This window comes from Oncorhynchus mykiss, chromosome 31 (genome assembly GCF_013265735.2).
Source record: "Oncorhynchus mykiss isolate Arlee chromosome 31, USDA_OmykA_1.1, whole genome shotgun sequence".
NCBI lineage: Eukaryota > Metazoa > Chordata > Actinopteri > Salmoniformes > Salmonidae > Oncorhynchus > Oncorhynchus mykiss.
Window position 1 is genome coordinate 43625153 of NC_050571.1, and position 17451 is coordinate 43642603.

The 17451-nt window shown below is 45.1% G+C and overlaps 1 protein-coding gene across 4 annotated transcripts in view; it reads right to left on the reverse strand.

The window, feature by feature from the left end:
• LOC110505197 (ecto-NOX disulfide-thiol exchanger 2) overlaps positions 1-17451 on the reverse strand; it is a 310546-nt gene that overhangs the window by 47828 nt on the left and 245267 nt on the right. For all 4 annotated transcript variants that reach the window (XR_002470708.2, XR_005041206.1, XM_021584251.2 and 1 more), the window contains exons 7-8: positions 13983-14195; positions 3498-3604 (exon numbers count right to left, since the gene is read on the reverse strand). Coding sequence is in view for 2 of the 4 variants with exons in the window: in XM_021584251.2 (XP_021439926.1) it covers positions 3498-3604; positions 13983-14195 (320 nt within the window). In the remaining 2 variants the exon portion in view is untranslated. The remainder of the gene's footprint in view (positions 1-3497; positions 3605-13982; positions 14196-17451) is intronic.

Sequence of the window (17451 nt, forward strand, 5' to 3'; positions counted from 1 at the left end):
AATATATTTTCGTTCAACTTTCTATTGCATGTAGGATATGTTTAGCCTATGGAAAAACACTTTTCCCCATCACATGCATTAAAATCCTATGAACTAAGAGCATTTTATCTGCACACTGTCAACCCTGTCACAGACACTTATGCAACTGCGTAACTACACTGAATAAAAAGATAAACCCAACATGTAAAGTGTTGAACTGCACTGTTGGTTAAGGGCTTGCAAGAAAGCATTTCATGGTGAAGTCTACACTTGTATTCGGCGCATGTGGCAAATAAAGATTTCACAATAGCAGCACTTAGTTGACCGGGGCAGCTCTAGCAGGGCAGAAATTTGACGAACTGACTTTTTGGAAAGGTGGCATCCTATGACAGTGCCACATTGAAAGTTACTGAGCTCTTCAGTAAGGCCATTATACCGCCAATGCTTGTCTATGGAGATTGCATGGCTGTGTTTTATACATCTGTCAGCAACGGGTGTGGCTGAAATAGCCGAATCCACTCATTTGAAGGGGTGTCCACATACGTTTGTATATACAGTGTATCTGTGACCAACAGATGCATATCTGTATTCTCAGTCATGTAAAATCCATAGATTAGGGCCTAATTAATTTATATCAAATGACTGATTTCCATATGAGCTGTAACTCAAAAAAATCATTGAAATTGTTGCATGTTGCATTCATATTTCTATCAGTATATTATTTAAAGGCATGTTTGCGATAAATCCAACATTTTCTCATTGATCAAGTATCTCTTGTACAAATAAAGAGGGTTGACGTGTAAATAGACCAAAAAGAGAGAGAACCCTTACTTAATCCTTTATTCGTGTAAAGAAAAATCAGATTTATTAAATGATCCATGTGGTGTATATTAACATGCACTTAATTTAAAATAACAAGCTTTTAAAATTCAGTATCAGTGCATAATTTCTACTTAAAATATCAAAGGGAAGCAAAAGGCACCCATTTCGTGGAATGGATAGATGGCTGGATCTGAATAGGTAAATGGATAAATAAGGTAAATGGATGAGTGACTGTGTGAGGAGGCAAATGGATAAATGAATGGATGGAAGCTAGCAGATGTTTGTTGTGATTGTTTCAGACTGACAGTGAAACTTCTGCACTCTTTCAGTCCTGCTATTCTGTGCATCCTGTTGTCTGACAAATACAGAACAGACCTTCAATAAAGATACTGCTGTAGGGTGGGAAAATACTTCCTGGTTGGAAGATTTCTGGAATCAGTATGGAAGAAACAGGAAATCTGAAATCGTCCAACTAGGATTTCTGGAAAACCTAGGAATTTTGGGGAAATGTTGGAATATTTTTGCTGGATAACTGTGTGACTGCTACATCACTGTTCTCCATTTACAGCACAGTGACACACACACGCCACAATAGTATTTCTGCATTGAAAGACATTGTCTATCAATAAATAAACTCCCAATAAGAGAGCTCTAATATTCCTCCAAGGACTTGATCCCTGAGACTCAAGGTCTGACAAAATCAGTAGAACAATAGAAGATTGGCCCTTGTGACGACAGAGATTATGTCCAGTAGAACAGTAGAAAATTGGCCCTTGTGACGACAGAGATTATGTCCAGTAGAACAGTAGAAAATTGTCCCTGGTGACAACAGAGATGTCCATTGACAGTAGTATATGACAGAGTAAAGCTGTGTTAAGCCATCTACACTTACAACAGAAGGTGATACATCTGTGTTAAGAGCTCAGTTCCAGGTATCACCATACGCATGTTTATGATTCTGCAGGGAATAGTGTTGCTGGATCACAATAACTGAATATTCATAGCCAACAGTAGAGTGTTAATATGCATCTATACACAAAGAGGCACTTCCAGTTCTCAGTATGAGTTGTTGACTCTCCAGAGTTCTATTCCTGGTGTCATTAGGATTGTACTGTATTATATTGCAACTGTGTTTTTAATACATTAATATTCACATAGAGCTTCATTGAGATGTGTGTAGGGATGTTTCAGCTCCATGCTGTGAAAAATAAAACAGACAATGTCATGTTTATGTGTATTAAGCCTAATTTTTACCCTAGTCAGTACCCAACACAAGAATTACAATGACCTATGCAAAACCGTGGTCCTGCATAGTTACATAGCAAACGTACACAGACAAGTGCAACCCTGCAATAATGAACTTGGGTTCCTGTGTTGCGTATATACACGCAAGGGGTAAATTAGGCATAATTGTAATTTTCTTCTTAGTGAGGAGTGATGTCACTAGTCTACACACACCACCTCACACCTACCTTTAGAGCAGAAGAGTCTCTACAGTCTGAGATCAAGACATACCAGCTATACCTCTGATTGAGTCCATCATGATATACACTCACCAAAACACACAGCTACCAACCCATCAAATTGTATACCGTCAGTTACACATGACCTGCACATAAAAATGATTCTCGCTTTACAGAACACCTATACACTGCCACCGTGCATCAACAGTTTGTAATGAGTCTGTTCAACTAGTTTGTAATATATCTCCTGCACTAGGATCTCCATAGAAGAGCTACACCGTCTCCAGCCTGTGATCCACGATGACCGTGTCAGTGTTACTGTGAGATAGAGATTAGGCTGTTAATTATACACCATATCTGCTGTTTACACATTGGTGGCCTCAGAGATTTATACCCAGATCAAACTTACCCGTTTGGCCCTAAAATGACAGCAGCGCCAAACTTGAACACCCTCCATTAAAGAGGGAAACGTGTTTGTGGTAAATAATGCAGCATTTGTTGGAAACAACAAAGAAAATAGAGAACAAATCTGAGCATGACCTACATTTTACACTAAACCAAACATTAAAGTAGGTTATTTGTTCACCTACTGGATGAGAGAGCACAATCAGAGAGTCGTAAAATAAAGAAAACATAAGTGTGTTTTAAGGTGTTATGTAAAAAGAGATCCAGTGTACTCTGGTTGAGTTAAAGGGTGAGTCTACCGTTACCTGTTCCTGGCAGTGAGACTGAGCACTCACCGGATTGGACTCCCTTCAGAGGAGAGAGGGGTAAGTAGCCTGTACCTGGTCCTGACCGGAGCTCCTACTCTGGGACTGAACTAAGTAAAGAGACTGGGTGTAGCCTAGCCTTCATCCTGTGTTTATTAGGCTAGCTCTAGTATTTACCTCTTAGGCTAGTACTTAATGTTGATGTTCTACAATCTCAGTTCCTTTATAATACTTAAAGAATACCACAAGGTTCCATTTTAGGACCAGTTCTTTTTACCATTTAAATTAAGCTAAGGCTAATGTTAAGCCTTGTTTTAAAGCTAGTGTTTGCTTTTAATACTCCAACACAAATCATCCTGCCAAGACAACACCATGTATTTCACAAAAAGTAGTTGGAGGCTGGAATACTGGAGAGATGTTTACATATTGTTCACATAAAGGACACAATAATATGGAGACTATACTGCACTTCACCAAATGAATAGAATGCTTAAATAATTGTAGAAAAAGTAAAAGGACCAACCTCTGCTTGCTTGCGCCACACGTCCAGGTTCTTGCGTTGAGCTTTGGAGAAATGGTCCCATGCCTTTTGTTTGGAAGCAGCGTGGAATACAGACACAATCTGCTCAACTGTAGCAGGGGATGCAGGGGCCAGTTACCATCCAGAGAGAGAGAGGGCGGGTGGGAAGGAGCAGAGGAGTGAGAAAGTGGAATCAGGTAGGAAGACACCTTACTGTATGTTGATGTGTTTTTACTGTTATTTTCTGTTTCTATACAGTATAGTACAGCTCTGGGTCAGAGTCGCGACTCACCCCGCTTCGAGGTGATCACGGAGAGCCCGTCCTAAAAACGCAACAGGAAGATCAGACGGCTAGCAGCAGGCTCCTGCTCTATTCACACACACCCCTGCCCTGACCATGGCCTCACACACTTGCTTGCAAACACACGCACGCGCCCACGCACACTATCTGCTCCTCTTTCTCTCCCCTCCTCCACAGTGATACAGACTCAGTAGAGATTGACTGTAGAACAAGGGAATTCTCTGAAGGGACAGAGATCTTATCAAGAGATCAAAGTAAAGTCTCTACCACTAACTGAAACACTCTTTTCGTCTAAAGCCTCTCCTGTTTTTAATTACAACACATCTCATCTTCGACGACTCTCAGACGCTCTGAAGACCACAATCAAAGGCTGTCTCTGTGTCTAAAGCCTGTTTCTGAGACTGGGGCTGTGTGTCAAATGGCAACCTATTCCCTACGCAGTGCCCATAGGCCTCTGGTCAAATGTAGTGCCCCCGGAACAAGGTGCAATTTGGGATACAACTTGGCTCTCCTCATTACTGTTCTTATCGTAGGTTAGATAGAAGGGCTGAGTGGTCATATCCCTGAGCCTGAGTAAGATGACAGCTTTGATTCAGGGCTGGTGTAAGACACGTGTCTGTTCATCACACCCTCATAATCACTCCTGTGATTGACAGCTGGGCCTGGTATTAACAACCAGCCTCAGATTAGTTACAAGAACACGCTCAGTGTGTGAACCCAGAGCAATGGAAAAAATTACTCAATAGGTGAAAATAGATTAAGCTAGAGATTGTGAGACTGTACTAATTGTCATAACACTTTTCGTTTCTCATAATTAAATGTGTGTGAGTGTAGTGTATATGTGTATGGTTGAGTGTGTGTGTGTCAGAATGACCCATTTACTCACCTGTTGATATAATGCAGCATAGTCACAGATTGTCCAGACAGAGTACTCACACAAGACATAGTTCAATAAATGTTCAACAACTCATAATATACAATATTAAAGAACTGGTCAGCTTTCCATTCTGTGAAGTCCAATGTGGAAGCATGAACACGCCCACAGTTTTACCACAGCTTTACATCGGAACAGGTCATGTTAAAGGGTTTCTCTTTTTGCCAAAGGGGTCTTTATGATCTAAGGGGGGAGTAAATAGGGCCACCACAGTTGTGGCCTTGACAGGGAGGGAGGTAGAGAGGGAAGAAATGGTGGAGTGAGAGGTAGGTGTCTAGATCAGTAGTGGCTTCTCAGAATCCTTCATTTGATGGAAGAGATTGATGGGGAAGGAAGGGGAGAGCAAAGTATAGGTTGTAGCCTCGCCTTTTATGGGTGTGTGTGTCTGAGTCCGAGAGATAGCTGATGGATAAGTGTATGTTCTTTGTTGTTATTTGTAGAACTCCAGCTAGATTTGTGCCAGCATTTCTAAATGAGGCCATTAACTATCTGTCAACCAGGTTTATCTTGTAGATGAAATATGCAGTGGCAAAAAGACAAACTAAAATCCACCAAACATGATGGACACAGATCCAAATCTAGCTGTGATCTTCAATAAAGATCATCCTGAGTGAAATACGAAGCAGGACTCTGGTCAAAAGCAGTGCACTATATAGGGAATAGGGTGCCATTTTGGACACATCCCCTGTTTGAATAACCTGCTTCAGAGCAGGCTTTTTAAAGAAACCATTCCATTCAAGGTGACAACAACCAAATGCCAAATGGAGGGATATGTGATATTGAATTATATTACATTTGGAAACAACATGTCTATGTATTCAAATGTGCAGCTGTGAGAAAGCCTGGTAAATATGGATGTGGCTTTGTTCACGGAACGACAGTGTATCCCTGCCTCCCAGGACACCAAAGTCTGTGTTGACATTTGTAAGGGTGAAACCGCAGACAATCTCCTGAATAGAAATACGTGTTTGTATGGATTATTGTGATGGAGGAGGGTGGACTTTAAAAGAGAACAAGAGAGAGACCCACGTTGTTCTTTCAGATACATCACTGTATAAAGAAAACCAATTATGTGCTCCATCTCAATGTCCATGCTAACACACTACTGTAGGTGGTGTATCACCAAAGACATCTGAACTCCTGCATGCTCTTAGCATTGGCAGTTGTGAATCAGGTCAGCTATACATTTTCCCTTTTGACCTTTTCAATCATCGATATGACTAATTTAATTGCTTCCATTTGTTTTCATGTAGAGAGGTGTTACTTACTTTGATTATATGGCTATGGGTTCCTTCAGATCAGCCGACCACTGGCTAACGCAGGCTAACGTCCACTAGAGGAGTTTGTGTCAGACTTCTGGGGGGGAGATTTCACTGGACTATTTCTACATGCAGCACTAGATTCTGTACTTGCGGGGCCAAAAAACAAACGTACCTTCTTTATCATCAAATAAACATTGCTCCTAAATACTAGTTTAACACACAAGAGGTATACAACAACATGCTTTTTTTAAGAATTTAGAGTGCATTGAGTGGCTACAGAGTTGGTGTTTCTTTGCTACGCATTTTATTATTTCTGATGATTGCTTTGTTTATATGTCTGTCTGTGATGATTGTTATGTCTATGTGATTATCATTATGTCTATCTGTGGCGATTGTGTTGATGTCAATCATACTCAAAAGCGAGAGCCATTGAAGCAGAGGTTTCATGAATCCTACAATAGAAAGAGTACTCAGTTCATAAGTTACTGTATGTGATATCAATATTTCACAGGCCCAATGACAGATCATCGCCATTCAATGATCACTCGAGTGCGTTCATATAGTCCTTGTGCGAGGTAGCTCCGCCCATCACAGGTCTCCTGCAACCTCAGACATGGATATCTCTAATCCCCCCCGGCAGGTATGGGAGTGTGTTATTGTTACGGTGCGTGAATGAGGACCCAAAAGCGAATCAACTTAAACAGAGCTTCTTTAATTACCAAACATAGGTAGGCTCAGATGGACCGGCAGATTCCGACAGGACAGGACAAGGTTACAGCAAACATGACGACAGTCTGGTTCAGGCATGAATGACACAAACAAACAAGAATCCGACAAGGACAGGAGCAGAAACAGAGAGAGATATAGGGACCTAATCAGAGGGAAAAAAGGGAACAGGTGGGGAACGAGGTGAATGGGTAGTTAGAGGAGACAAGGGACAGCTGGGGGAAAGCGGGGGAGAAAAGGTAACCTAACACGACCAGCAGAGGGAGACAGGGTGAAGGGAAAGGACAGAGACAAGACAACATGACAGTACATGACAGTACCCCCCCACTCACCGAGCGCCTCCTGGCGCACTCGAGGAGGAAACCTGGCGGCAACGGAGGAAATCATCAATCAGCGCACGGTCCAGCACGTCCCGAGAGGGAACCCAACTCCTCTCCTCAGGACCGTACCCCTCCCAGTCAACTAGGTACTGATGACCACGGCCCCGAGGACGCATGTCCAAGATTTTACGGACCCTGTAGATAGGTGCGCCCTCGACAAGGATGGGGGGGGGGGGGGAAGACGAGCGGGGGCGCGAAGAACGGGCTTAACACAGGAGACATGGAAGACCGGGTGGACGCGACGAAGATATCACGGAAGAAGAAGTCGCACTGCGACAGGATTAATGACCTGAGAGATACGGAATGGACCAATGAACCGCGGGGTCAACTTGCGAGAAGCCGTCTTAAGGGGAAGGTTCTGAGTGGAGAGCCAAACTCTCTGACCGCGACAATATCTAGGGCTCTTAGTTCTACGCTTATTAGCAGCTCTCACAGTCTGCGCCCTATAACGGCAAAGTGCAGACCTGACCCTCTTCCAGGTGCGCTCGCAACGTTGGACAAAAGCCTGAGCGGAGGGGACGCTGGACTCGGCGAACTGAGATGAGAACAACGGAGGCTGGTACCCGAGGCTACTCTGAAAAGGAGATAGCCCGGTCGCAGACGAAGGAAGCGAGTTGTGGGCGTATTCTGCCCAGGGGAGCTGTTCTGACCAAGACGCAGGGTTGCGAAAAGAAAGACTGCGTAAGATGCGACCAATAGTCTGATTGGCCCGTTCTGCTTGACCGTTAGACTGGGGGTGAAAGCCGGAAGAGAGACTGACGGAAGCCCCAATCAAACGGCAAAACTCCCTCCAAAATTGAGACGTGAATTGCGGACCTCTGTCCGAAACGACGTCTGACGGAAGGCCATGAATTCTGAAAACATTCTCGATGATGATTTGTGCCGTCTCTTTAGCAGAAGGAAGCTTAGCAAGGGGAATGAAATGAGCCGCCTTAGAGAACCTATCGACAACCGTAAGAATAACAGTCTTCCCCGCTGACGAAGGCAGTCCGGTGACAAAATCTAAGGCGATGTGAGACCACGGTCGAGAGGGAATAGGAAGCGGCCTGAGACGGCCGGCAGGAGGAGAGTTACCGGACTTAGTCTGCGCGCAGACCGAACAAGCAGCCACGAAACGACGCGTGTCATGCTCCCGGGTGGGCCACCAGAAACGCTGGCGAATGGAAGCAAGCGTACCCCGAACGCCAGGGTGGCCGGCTAACTTGGCAGAGTGAGCCCACTGAAGAACGGCCAGACGAGTAGGAACGGGAACGAAAAGAAGGTTCCTAGGACAAGCGCGCGGCGACGGAGTTTGAGTGAGTGCTTGCTTTACCTGCCTCTCAATTCCCCAGACAGTCAACCCGACAACACGCCCCTCAGGGAGAATCCCCTCGGGGTCAGTGGAGGCTACTGAAGAACTGAAGAGACGAGACAAAGCATCAGGCTTGGTGTTCTTAGAGCCCGGACGATAAGAAATCACGAACTCGAAACGAGCGAAAAACAGCGCCCAACGCGCCTGACGCGCATTAAGTCGTTTGGCAGAACGGATGTACTCAAGGTTCCTATGGTCAGTCCAAACGACAAAAGGAACGGTCGCCCCCTCCAACCACTGTCGCCATTCGCCTAGGGCTAACCGGATGGCGAGCAGTTCGCGGTTACCCACATCATAGTTACGTTCCGACGGCGACAGGCGATGAGAAAAATACACGCATGGGTGGACCTTGTCGTCAGAGAGGGAGCGCTGAGAAAGGATGGCTCCCACTCCCACCTCTGACGCGTCAACCTCGACAACGAACTGTCTAGAGACGTCAGGTGTAACAAGGATAGGAGCGGATGTAAAACGATTCTTGAGGAGATCAAAAGCTCCCTGGGCGGAAACGGACCACTTAAAGCACGTCTTGACAGAAGTAAGGGCTGTGAGAGGAGCTGCCACCTGACCGAAATTACGGATGAAACGACGATAGAAGTTCGCGAAGCCGAGAAAGCGCTGCAGCTCGACGCGTGACTTAGGGACGGGCCAATCAATGACAGCTTGGACCTTAGCGGGATCCATCTTAATGCCTTCAGCGGAAATAACAGAACCGAGAAATGTGACGGAGGAGGCATGAAAAGTGCACTTCTCAGCCTTCACAAAAAGACAATTCTCTAAAAGGCGCTGGAGGACACGTCGAACGTGCTGAACATGAATCTGGAGTGACGGTGAAAAAATCAGGATATCGTCAAGGTAAACGAAAACAAAGATGTTCAGCATGTCTCTCAGGACATCATTGACTAATGCCTGAAAGACAGCTGGAGCGTTAGCGAGGCCGAAAGGAAGAACCCGGTATTCAAAGTGCCCTAACGGAGTGTTAAACGCCGTCTTCCACTCGTCCCCCTCCCTGATGCGCACGAGATGGTAAGCGTTACGAAGGTCCAACTTAGTGAAAAACCTGGCTCCCTGCAGGATCTCGAAGGCTGAAGACATAAGAGGAAGCGGATAACGATTCTTCACTGTTATGTCATTCAGCCCTCGATAATCTATGCAGGGGCGCAGAGACCCGTCCTTCTTCTTGACAAAAAAAAACCCCGCTCCGGCGGGAGAGGAGGAGGGGACTATGGTACCGGCGTCAAGAGCTACAGACAAATAATCTTCGAGAGCCTTACGTTCGGGAGCCGACAGAGAGTATAGTCTACCCCGGGGGGGGGGTGGTTCCCGGAAGGAGATCAATACTACAATCATACGACCGGTGTGGAGGAAGAGAGGTGGCCCTGGACCGACTGAACACCGTGCGCAGATCGTGATATTCCTCCGGCACCCCTGTCAAATCACCAGGCTCCTCCTGTGAAGAAGAGACAGAGGAAACAGGAGGGATAGCAGACATTAAACATTTCACATGACAAGAGACGTTCCAGGAGAGGATAGAATTACTAGACCAATTAATGGAAGGATTATGACAAACTAGCCAGGGATGGCCCAAAACAACAGGTGTAAAAGGTGAACGAAAAATTAAAAAAGAAATGGTTTCACTATGATTACCAGAAACAGTGAGGGTTAAAGGTAGCGTCTCACGCTGAATCCTGGGGAGAGGACTACCATCCAGGGCGAACAAGGCCGTGGGCTCCTTTAACTGTCTGAGAGGAATGTCATGTTCCCGAGCCCAGGTCTCGTCCATAAAACAGCCCTCCGCCCCAGAGTCTATTAAGGCACTGCAGGAAGCTGACGAACCGGTCCAGCGTAGATGGACCGACAAGGTAGTGCAGGATCTTGAAGGAGAGACAGGAGTAGTAGCGCTCACCAGTAGCCCTCCGCTTACTGACGAGCTCTGGCCTTTTACTGGACATGAAGTGACAAAATGACCAGCGGAACCGCAATAGAGACAGAGGCGGTTGGTGATTCTCCGTTCCCTCTCCTCAGTCGAGATGCGGATACCTCCCAGCTGCATGGGCTCAGCACCCGAGCCGGCAGAGGAAGATGGTAGTGATGCGGAGAGGGAGGCGACGGAGAGCGCGAGCTCCTTTCCACGAGCTCGGTGACGAAGATCAACCCGTCGCTCAATGCGAATAGCGAGTTCAATCAAGGAATCCACGCTGGAAGGAACCTCCCGGGAGAGAATCTCATCCTTTACCTCTGCGCGGAAACCCTCCAGAAGACGAGCGAGCAAGGCCGGCTCGTTCCAGCCACTGGAGACAGCAAGAGTGCGAAACTCAATAGAGTAGTCTGTTATGGATCGATTGCCTTGACATAGGGAAGACAGGGCCCTGGAAGCCTCCTCCCCAAAAACAGATCGATCAAAAACCCGTATCATCTCCTCCTTAAAGTCTTGATACTGGTTAGTACACTCAGCCCTTGCCTCCCAGATTGCCGTGCCCCACTCACGAGCCCGTCCAATAAGGAGAGATATGACGTAGGCGACACGAGCAGTGCTCCTGGAGTAAGTGTTGGGCTGGAGAGAAAACACAATATCACACTGGGTGAGGAACGAGCGGCATTCAGTGGGCTCCCCAGAGTAACACGGCGGGTTATTGATTCTGGGCTCCGGAGATTCGAAAGCCCTGGAAGTGGCCGGTGGATCGAGGCGGAGATGGTGAACCTGTTCTGTGAGGTTGGAGACTTGGGTGGCCAGGGTCTCAACGGCATGTCGAGCAGCAGACAATTCCTGCTTGTGTCTGCCTAGCATCGCTCCCTGGATCTCGACGGCTGAGTGGAGAGGATCCGAAGTCGCTGGGTCCATTCTTGGTCGGATTCTTCTGTTACGGTGCGTGAATGAGGACCCAAAAGCGAATCAACTTAAACAGAGCTTCTTTAATTACCAAACATAGGTAGGCTCAGATGGACCGGCAGATTCCGACAGGACAGGACAAGGTTACAGCAAACATGACGACAGTCTGGTTCAGGCATGAATGACACAAACAAACAAGAATCCGACAAGGACAGGAGCAGAAACAGAGAGAGATATAGGGACCTAATCAGAGGGAAAAAAGGGAACAGGTGGGGAACGAGGTGAATGGGTAGTTAGAGGAGACAAGGGACAGCTGGGGGAAAGCGGGGGAGAAAAGGTAACCTAACACGACCAGCAGAGGGAGACAGGGTGAAGGGAAAGGACAGAGACAAGACAACATGACAGTACATGACAGTTATATCCTTGGTTCTTAGTGTCACGCCTGTCACAGCTGTGGGATACAGAGAGACTGCCACAGAGAAGGTTAAAGCAGGTTTATAAAACTATGTCTGCTCCCTTTGGGATGTTGTCTATTGAAGCACAGGAGTTACAGCTGAACGGCTGAACGGCTGACAAACAAGTGTTACATCTGTAGACTACCAACATGTCCCAGGGTAGTCCCGCCTCAAGCTTAATGAGTTCCCTAGTTGGCGCTCAGAATGATAATGATACCAGAGGTGTGGGCTCGAGTCACATGACTTGGACTCGCGTCAGACTCAAGTCACAAATATGATGACTTGGACTCGACTTTGACTTTAACACCAATGACTCATGACTTAACTTGGACTTGAGCCTTCTGACTCGATACCCTCCCCAAGCCCAAATATTAAAAACGATGCTATTAAAAAAAATGTGCAGCGCATCAACTCTTCATTTAAAGGATTAAAGTTGGAATCGGACAGCAGCCAATCAAATTGTGCAAGCTGAGAAAAAGTTGTGCGTGGCAGTGCAGAGGAATGTTGGCGGCTGAATTCAGATTGAGCCCTTGGAAAGATGATATAAAGACAATGCTGTATCAACAAAAAAAATGGATTGGAACTTGCAAAACATGCGGGAAGAAAATTGCAGACTGAGGCGCAACAATTTCCAACTTTGTTCGACATTTGAAGCTGCACAAAGAACTGTAAGTCGTGGCTAATATAGCCAACAGCTATAAATTGTATTACTTTACTAGTGTATCATGTAGGCTAGCGTAAAGTTAAATCAATGAGCCTCCACACAGTCAGTCAGCGCGGGAACATGATCATTGCACCCAAGACTGAGCTACAACTAGCTAGGCAGTTGGTAGCCTAAATCCTACCTGACGTTCCTAAAACTAGGTTGGGCAATTGTGTACAAGCCTACATCGCCCGATTGCGCCCCCATAGCGACCCTCGATAGTCGATCACATTTGCACACACTGTATTATTGACTATATGTTTGTTTATTCCATGTGTAACTCTGTGTTGTTGTATGTGTCGGACTGCTTTGCTTTATCTTGGCCAGGTCACAGTTGTAAATGAGAACTTGTTCTTAACTGGCCTACCTGGTTAAATAAAGGTGAAAAAATAGCATATTATGACTTGTTTAGGACTCAAAAAAACTCAAAGTTAAAGACTTGAGTCTTGACTTGATACTTGACGGTCTTGACTTGAGTGACTTGGTCCCACCTCTGGATGATACTATATGAATTTGCTCTGGCTGACCCAGGTACTGGTACTACCTGAATGTCTCTGGCTGACCCAGGTACTGGTACTATCTGAATGTCTCTGGCTGACCCAGGTACTGGTACTACCTGAATGTCTCTGGCTGACCCAGGTACTGGTACTACCTGAATGTCTCTGGCTGACCCAGATACTGGAATTATCTGAATGTCTCTGGCTGACCCAGATACTGGTATTATCTGAATGTCTCTGGCTGACCCAGGTACTGGTAATATCTGAATGTCTTTGGCTGACCCAGGTACTGGTAATATCTGAATGTTTCTGGCTGACCCAGGTACTGGTACTACCTGAATGTCTGACTGACCCAGGAACTATCTGAATGTCTCAGGCTGACCTGGGAAGTCTAATGGTTCTGACTGACCCAGGGTCAGCTCTACAGGAGTCGACAGTGAGATTAGCACCTAAAAGCCTCATTAGTGAATCTGCCATTCAGCTGCTCTCCTCAGACAGAGGTGTTCGAGGTGTCAATCACTAGGAGATGGAGAGATGGAGGGACAGAGAGAGAAAGAGAGAGTGAGGGAGAGGGAAGCTGGGAGAAAGACAATAAAGATGGAGAGAGAGATTGGGAGATGGAGCTAGAGAGATGGCCACTCTGGGTTTAATGATGATGTGCTAAGAAAGATAGCTAACAGCTACCTAAATAACCTGTTCAGTGTTATTGCTGCCATCACTGGCCTTTAGCAGCCAAACTGCTCCTTCAAAGAGTATTCCCATAAAGGGGTTCTTCTGAAGTGTTCTGTTTGTGCCCTGCTGTGTGTGTGTTTTCAGAAAATACCATTTCTGTTTAATGTCCCGAGTATTTGTCATGTATGGAGCACTCACCTGTAATAATAGGACAAGTGAACTTGTGACATGAAAATCACTTGAGTATGGGGAACTTTTACAGGGACAATGTTGACGTTGCCTCAAGAGAACGGTGGTGGTTTGATGTTGACCCTGATGTGAGACATGGTTCTCTTTCCCTCTGTATGTGGGTGTGTGATGTCAGTCTAGTGTGTACTCACATTGTGCCAGAATGCCAGATAGAGCACTCTTGAACTTGTCCTTGGCTTCCTCCATCTCCTTCTCGTGCGTGGCCTTTTGACACATCAGCTGGCGGATGTGGCTGTTGGACGACTGGATCATGGAATAGAAGTTGTTGGCGTTACGACGGTTCACCTCGCCGCGTTCCACCCACGTCAGCAGCACGCGCACCGCCTCTGCAAACGCTGCCTCATCTGAGGAGAGGATAGGGTTATTAAAGTCAAACTTGAGGTTAGGGTCAGTAGCTAGATTTGTTAGGGGTCAAAAAAATATGTAATGTTAGGGTTAGGGGTAAGAATCCATTTGTGGTTTGAAACATAGAATTCAGAATTAGAACATGAATTTCCGCATTAAATAACAAATAATTCAGTAGGATGGTTTGAAAGTTATTATGTCCTATGTATCAAGGCCTGATAGTGAACTGAGAAGAGAGGCGCCACAGAGAGAGCAGAGAAGCAGGAAGTCACAGTGTTTGCAGACCAAACCATTTCCGTGGAGACAGTTCATTAGAGAAAAAAAGTGTATTAATTCATCCCAAAGCTGATAGCAGGAGAGGAGAGGAACGGAGGAGAGAATAGGGAAGGAGGGGAGACAGGAGAGGAGAAAGAGTAGGAGAAAGAATAGTGATATCTTTAATGAAATCCCTCAAATTCATTCTAAATGGCACCACCGCTTCTGGCTTTTCTCCAGTATTGCTCTGAATGTGAACTAGAGGGCAGTGAATGAATGGAATAAATATAATGTTTCAAATGCCTTTGTATGAACAACAGTGGCTGTTTTGCATTATTCATTTTTGGGTCGTAGACTGATAAGGTGATGTCAAGAGACAAGAGTGTTATTGATTTTCATTGTTAATGACACTCAGTGGTGTAATGGAGGGTATACGCCGGAATACACCGTATACTCACTTTGTTTTCAGTGGGAATTGCATATACTCACATTTGAATCCCCACGATGCGTATCAAAGTAGCGTACTGGAGGTATATGCCGTATCATTTAATAAGGCTGATGGAACAGAACATAATGTTTAGCTTAAAATGTCGATAAACTATTATTTCTTCACATTTTAAGCGCTGCAATGCGCACACAGCGGTAGGCCTACGCTCAAATGCTACAAAATGGAAATCATGGGTTGTTAATATGACTAGGATAATGTAGGTATCAATACTAGTCAATCACTGACAATGACCAGGGCCCATAGATTATTCATATTTGGACTGAATGAGTGTTTAACTGTGAGGCTGTGGCTGCTAGACAAAGAAAGTTTGAAAACCAATAGAACAGGAAAGCGCAAATGAGAAAGTCTTTATAAAATAATTGCCTCCGCGTTTCTATGGTGGGATTTTGGCTACAGGCTACTTTGAAGCAAGGTCAGACATTCCTCATAATATGAAGTAAAAAGTCCAGGTTTCAAACAATTAAGGAACAAGAAAAAAATTGTGACGCTAATGACAGGCCTAAACGTCTTCTGGTAAATGGAAAGGCTTTCCCAAAAATGAAATGTTAACTAGCTAAAAATGAACCGATACCTACCTGGCAGACCGATATCATGATTATTTGCGTCAATCCAGTGGGCATTTGTTTTTGCAAACGCTACAGAAACACTGCTAACCAAGCAACAGTGTTAGGTGCCTGCTCAGATGAATTGAAAATGCTAATTTTCCCAGGCCTCCTGATGTGGTTTAAGCATGGTTGTGGGCTTAGAACATACAATTGTTGTTTTTCTATGAATAAAGTATGACTTGAGAGTGAAAACTAATTTGATTTGTTGAACATCTGAAACCTGTGAATGTCGTACTCAGTTGACAGTCTAGTAGGCCTACTTGCACAGTGCAGCTTGGGCTGGCCTGACTGTGAAAGATCAATATGGGATTGATCATTTCATGTCATCTAGAGTGTACAGATGTAAGATCTTAATTTGATCACTCTTCTGTTTCTGCGTATAGCCATTTCTCCAGGGACCACTAATGACACTGGTTGCTCATTACATTATATTTGGTTAGTGCTTATTGGTTTCCTAATAAATCCTCTAACTCGACACAAGGAGGGGAAGAGAGGGTATGAGAGAAAATACAAATCACTCACTCGCTCTCTAACACACACATACTAACACAGATTGAGCAGCTGGAAGCCTTTTCAGTTGATTTAAGATGAAGCCCACAGAAGCCTCCCCCGCACACACGAACCCCCTCCCCACACACACATACATCCATTACTGCTTTTGATATTGAATCAAGGTGTCAGAAATGAATGTGTCATAACTAGAACTCGCTGAGGTGTTACTCTATATTATAGAATGATTTAGATTTCCAGGCCCTCGACAGTCACTAGTCCTTCCTGGTAACTACAGTTCCATTATTAATACACATTCTCAGTAGGTATCAATACTAGTCAATCACTGACAATGACCAGGGCCCATAGATTATTCATATTTGGACTGAATGAGTGTTTAACTGTGAGGCTGTGGCATCTGATGAACATAATTATCATTTTCAATGTCATACAATGCATCTACACATCTAGGGAGCTAAGAGGCTTATCAAAATAACACACTTTGACGAGGTCCCTAAGAGTCAATGCACAAATACAGTAAGAGAAGCGGGATGTGTTGAAGAGATGTGTAGATACTAGAGATCGACCGATTAATCGAAATTTACGATTAATTAGGGCCGAAATCGGTATTTTTGGGCACCGATTTGCCGATTTTTTAAATTATAATATATATTTTAAATTTTTTAAATTGATTTTATTTAACTAGGCAAGTCAGTTAAGAACACATTCTTATTTTCAGTGACGGCCTAGGAACGGTGGGTTAACTGCCTTGTTCAGGGGCAGAAAGACAGATTTTCACCTTGTCAGCTCGGGGGATCCAATCTTGCAGTTAACTTGTCCAACGCAATAACGACCTGATTCTCTCTCGTTGCACTCCACAAGGAGCCTGCCTGTTACGCGAATGCAGTAAGCCAAGGTAAGTTGCTAGCTAGCTTATAAAAAACAATCAATCATAATCACTAGTTAACTAGTGATATTACTAGATATTATCTAGCGTGTCCTGCGTTGCATATAATCTGACTGAGCATACAAGCATACAAGTATCTAAGTATCTGACTGAGTGGTGGAAGGCAGAAGCATTCATTCAAACAGCACTTTCGTGCGTTTTGCCAGCAGCTCTTCGTTGTGGGTCAAGCATTGCGCTGTTTATGACTTCAAGCCTATCAACTCCCGAGATGAGGCTGGTGTAACCGAAGTGAAATGGCTAGCTAGTTAGCGCGCGCTAATAGGGTTTCAAACGTCACTCGCTCTGAGCCTTCTAGTAGTTGTTCCCCTTGCTCTGCATGGGGTAACGCTGCTTCGATGGTGGCTGTTGTCGTTGTGTTGCTGGTTCGAGCCCAGGGAGGAGCGAGGAGAGGGACGGAAGCTATACTGTTACACTGGCAATACTAAAGTGCC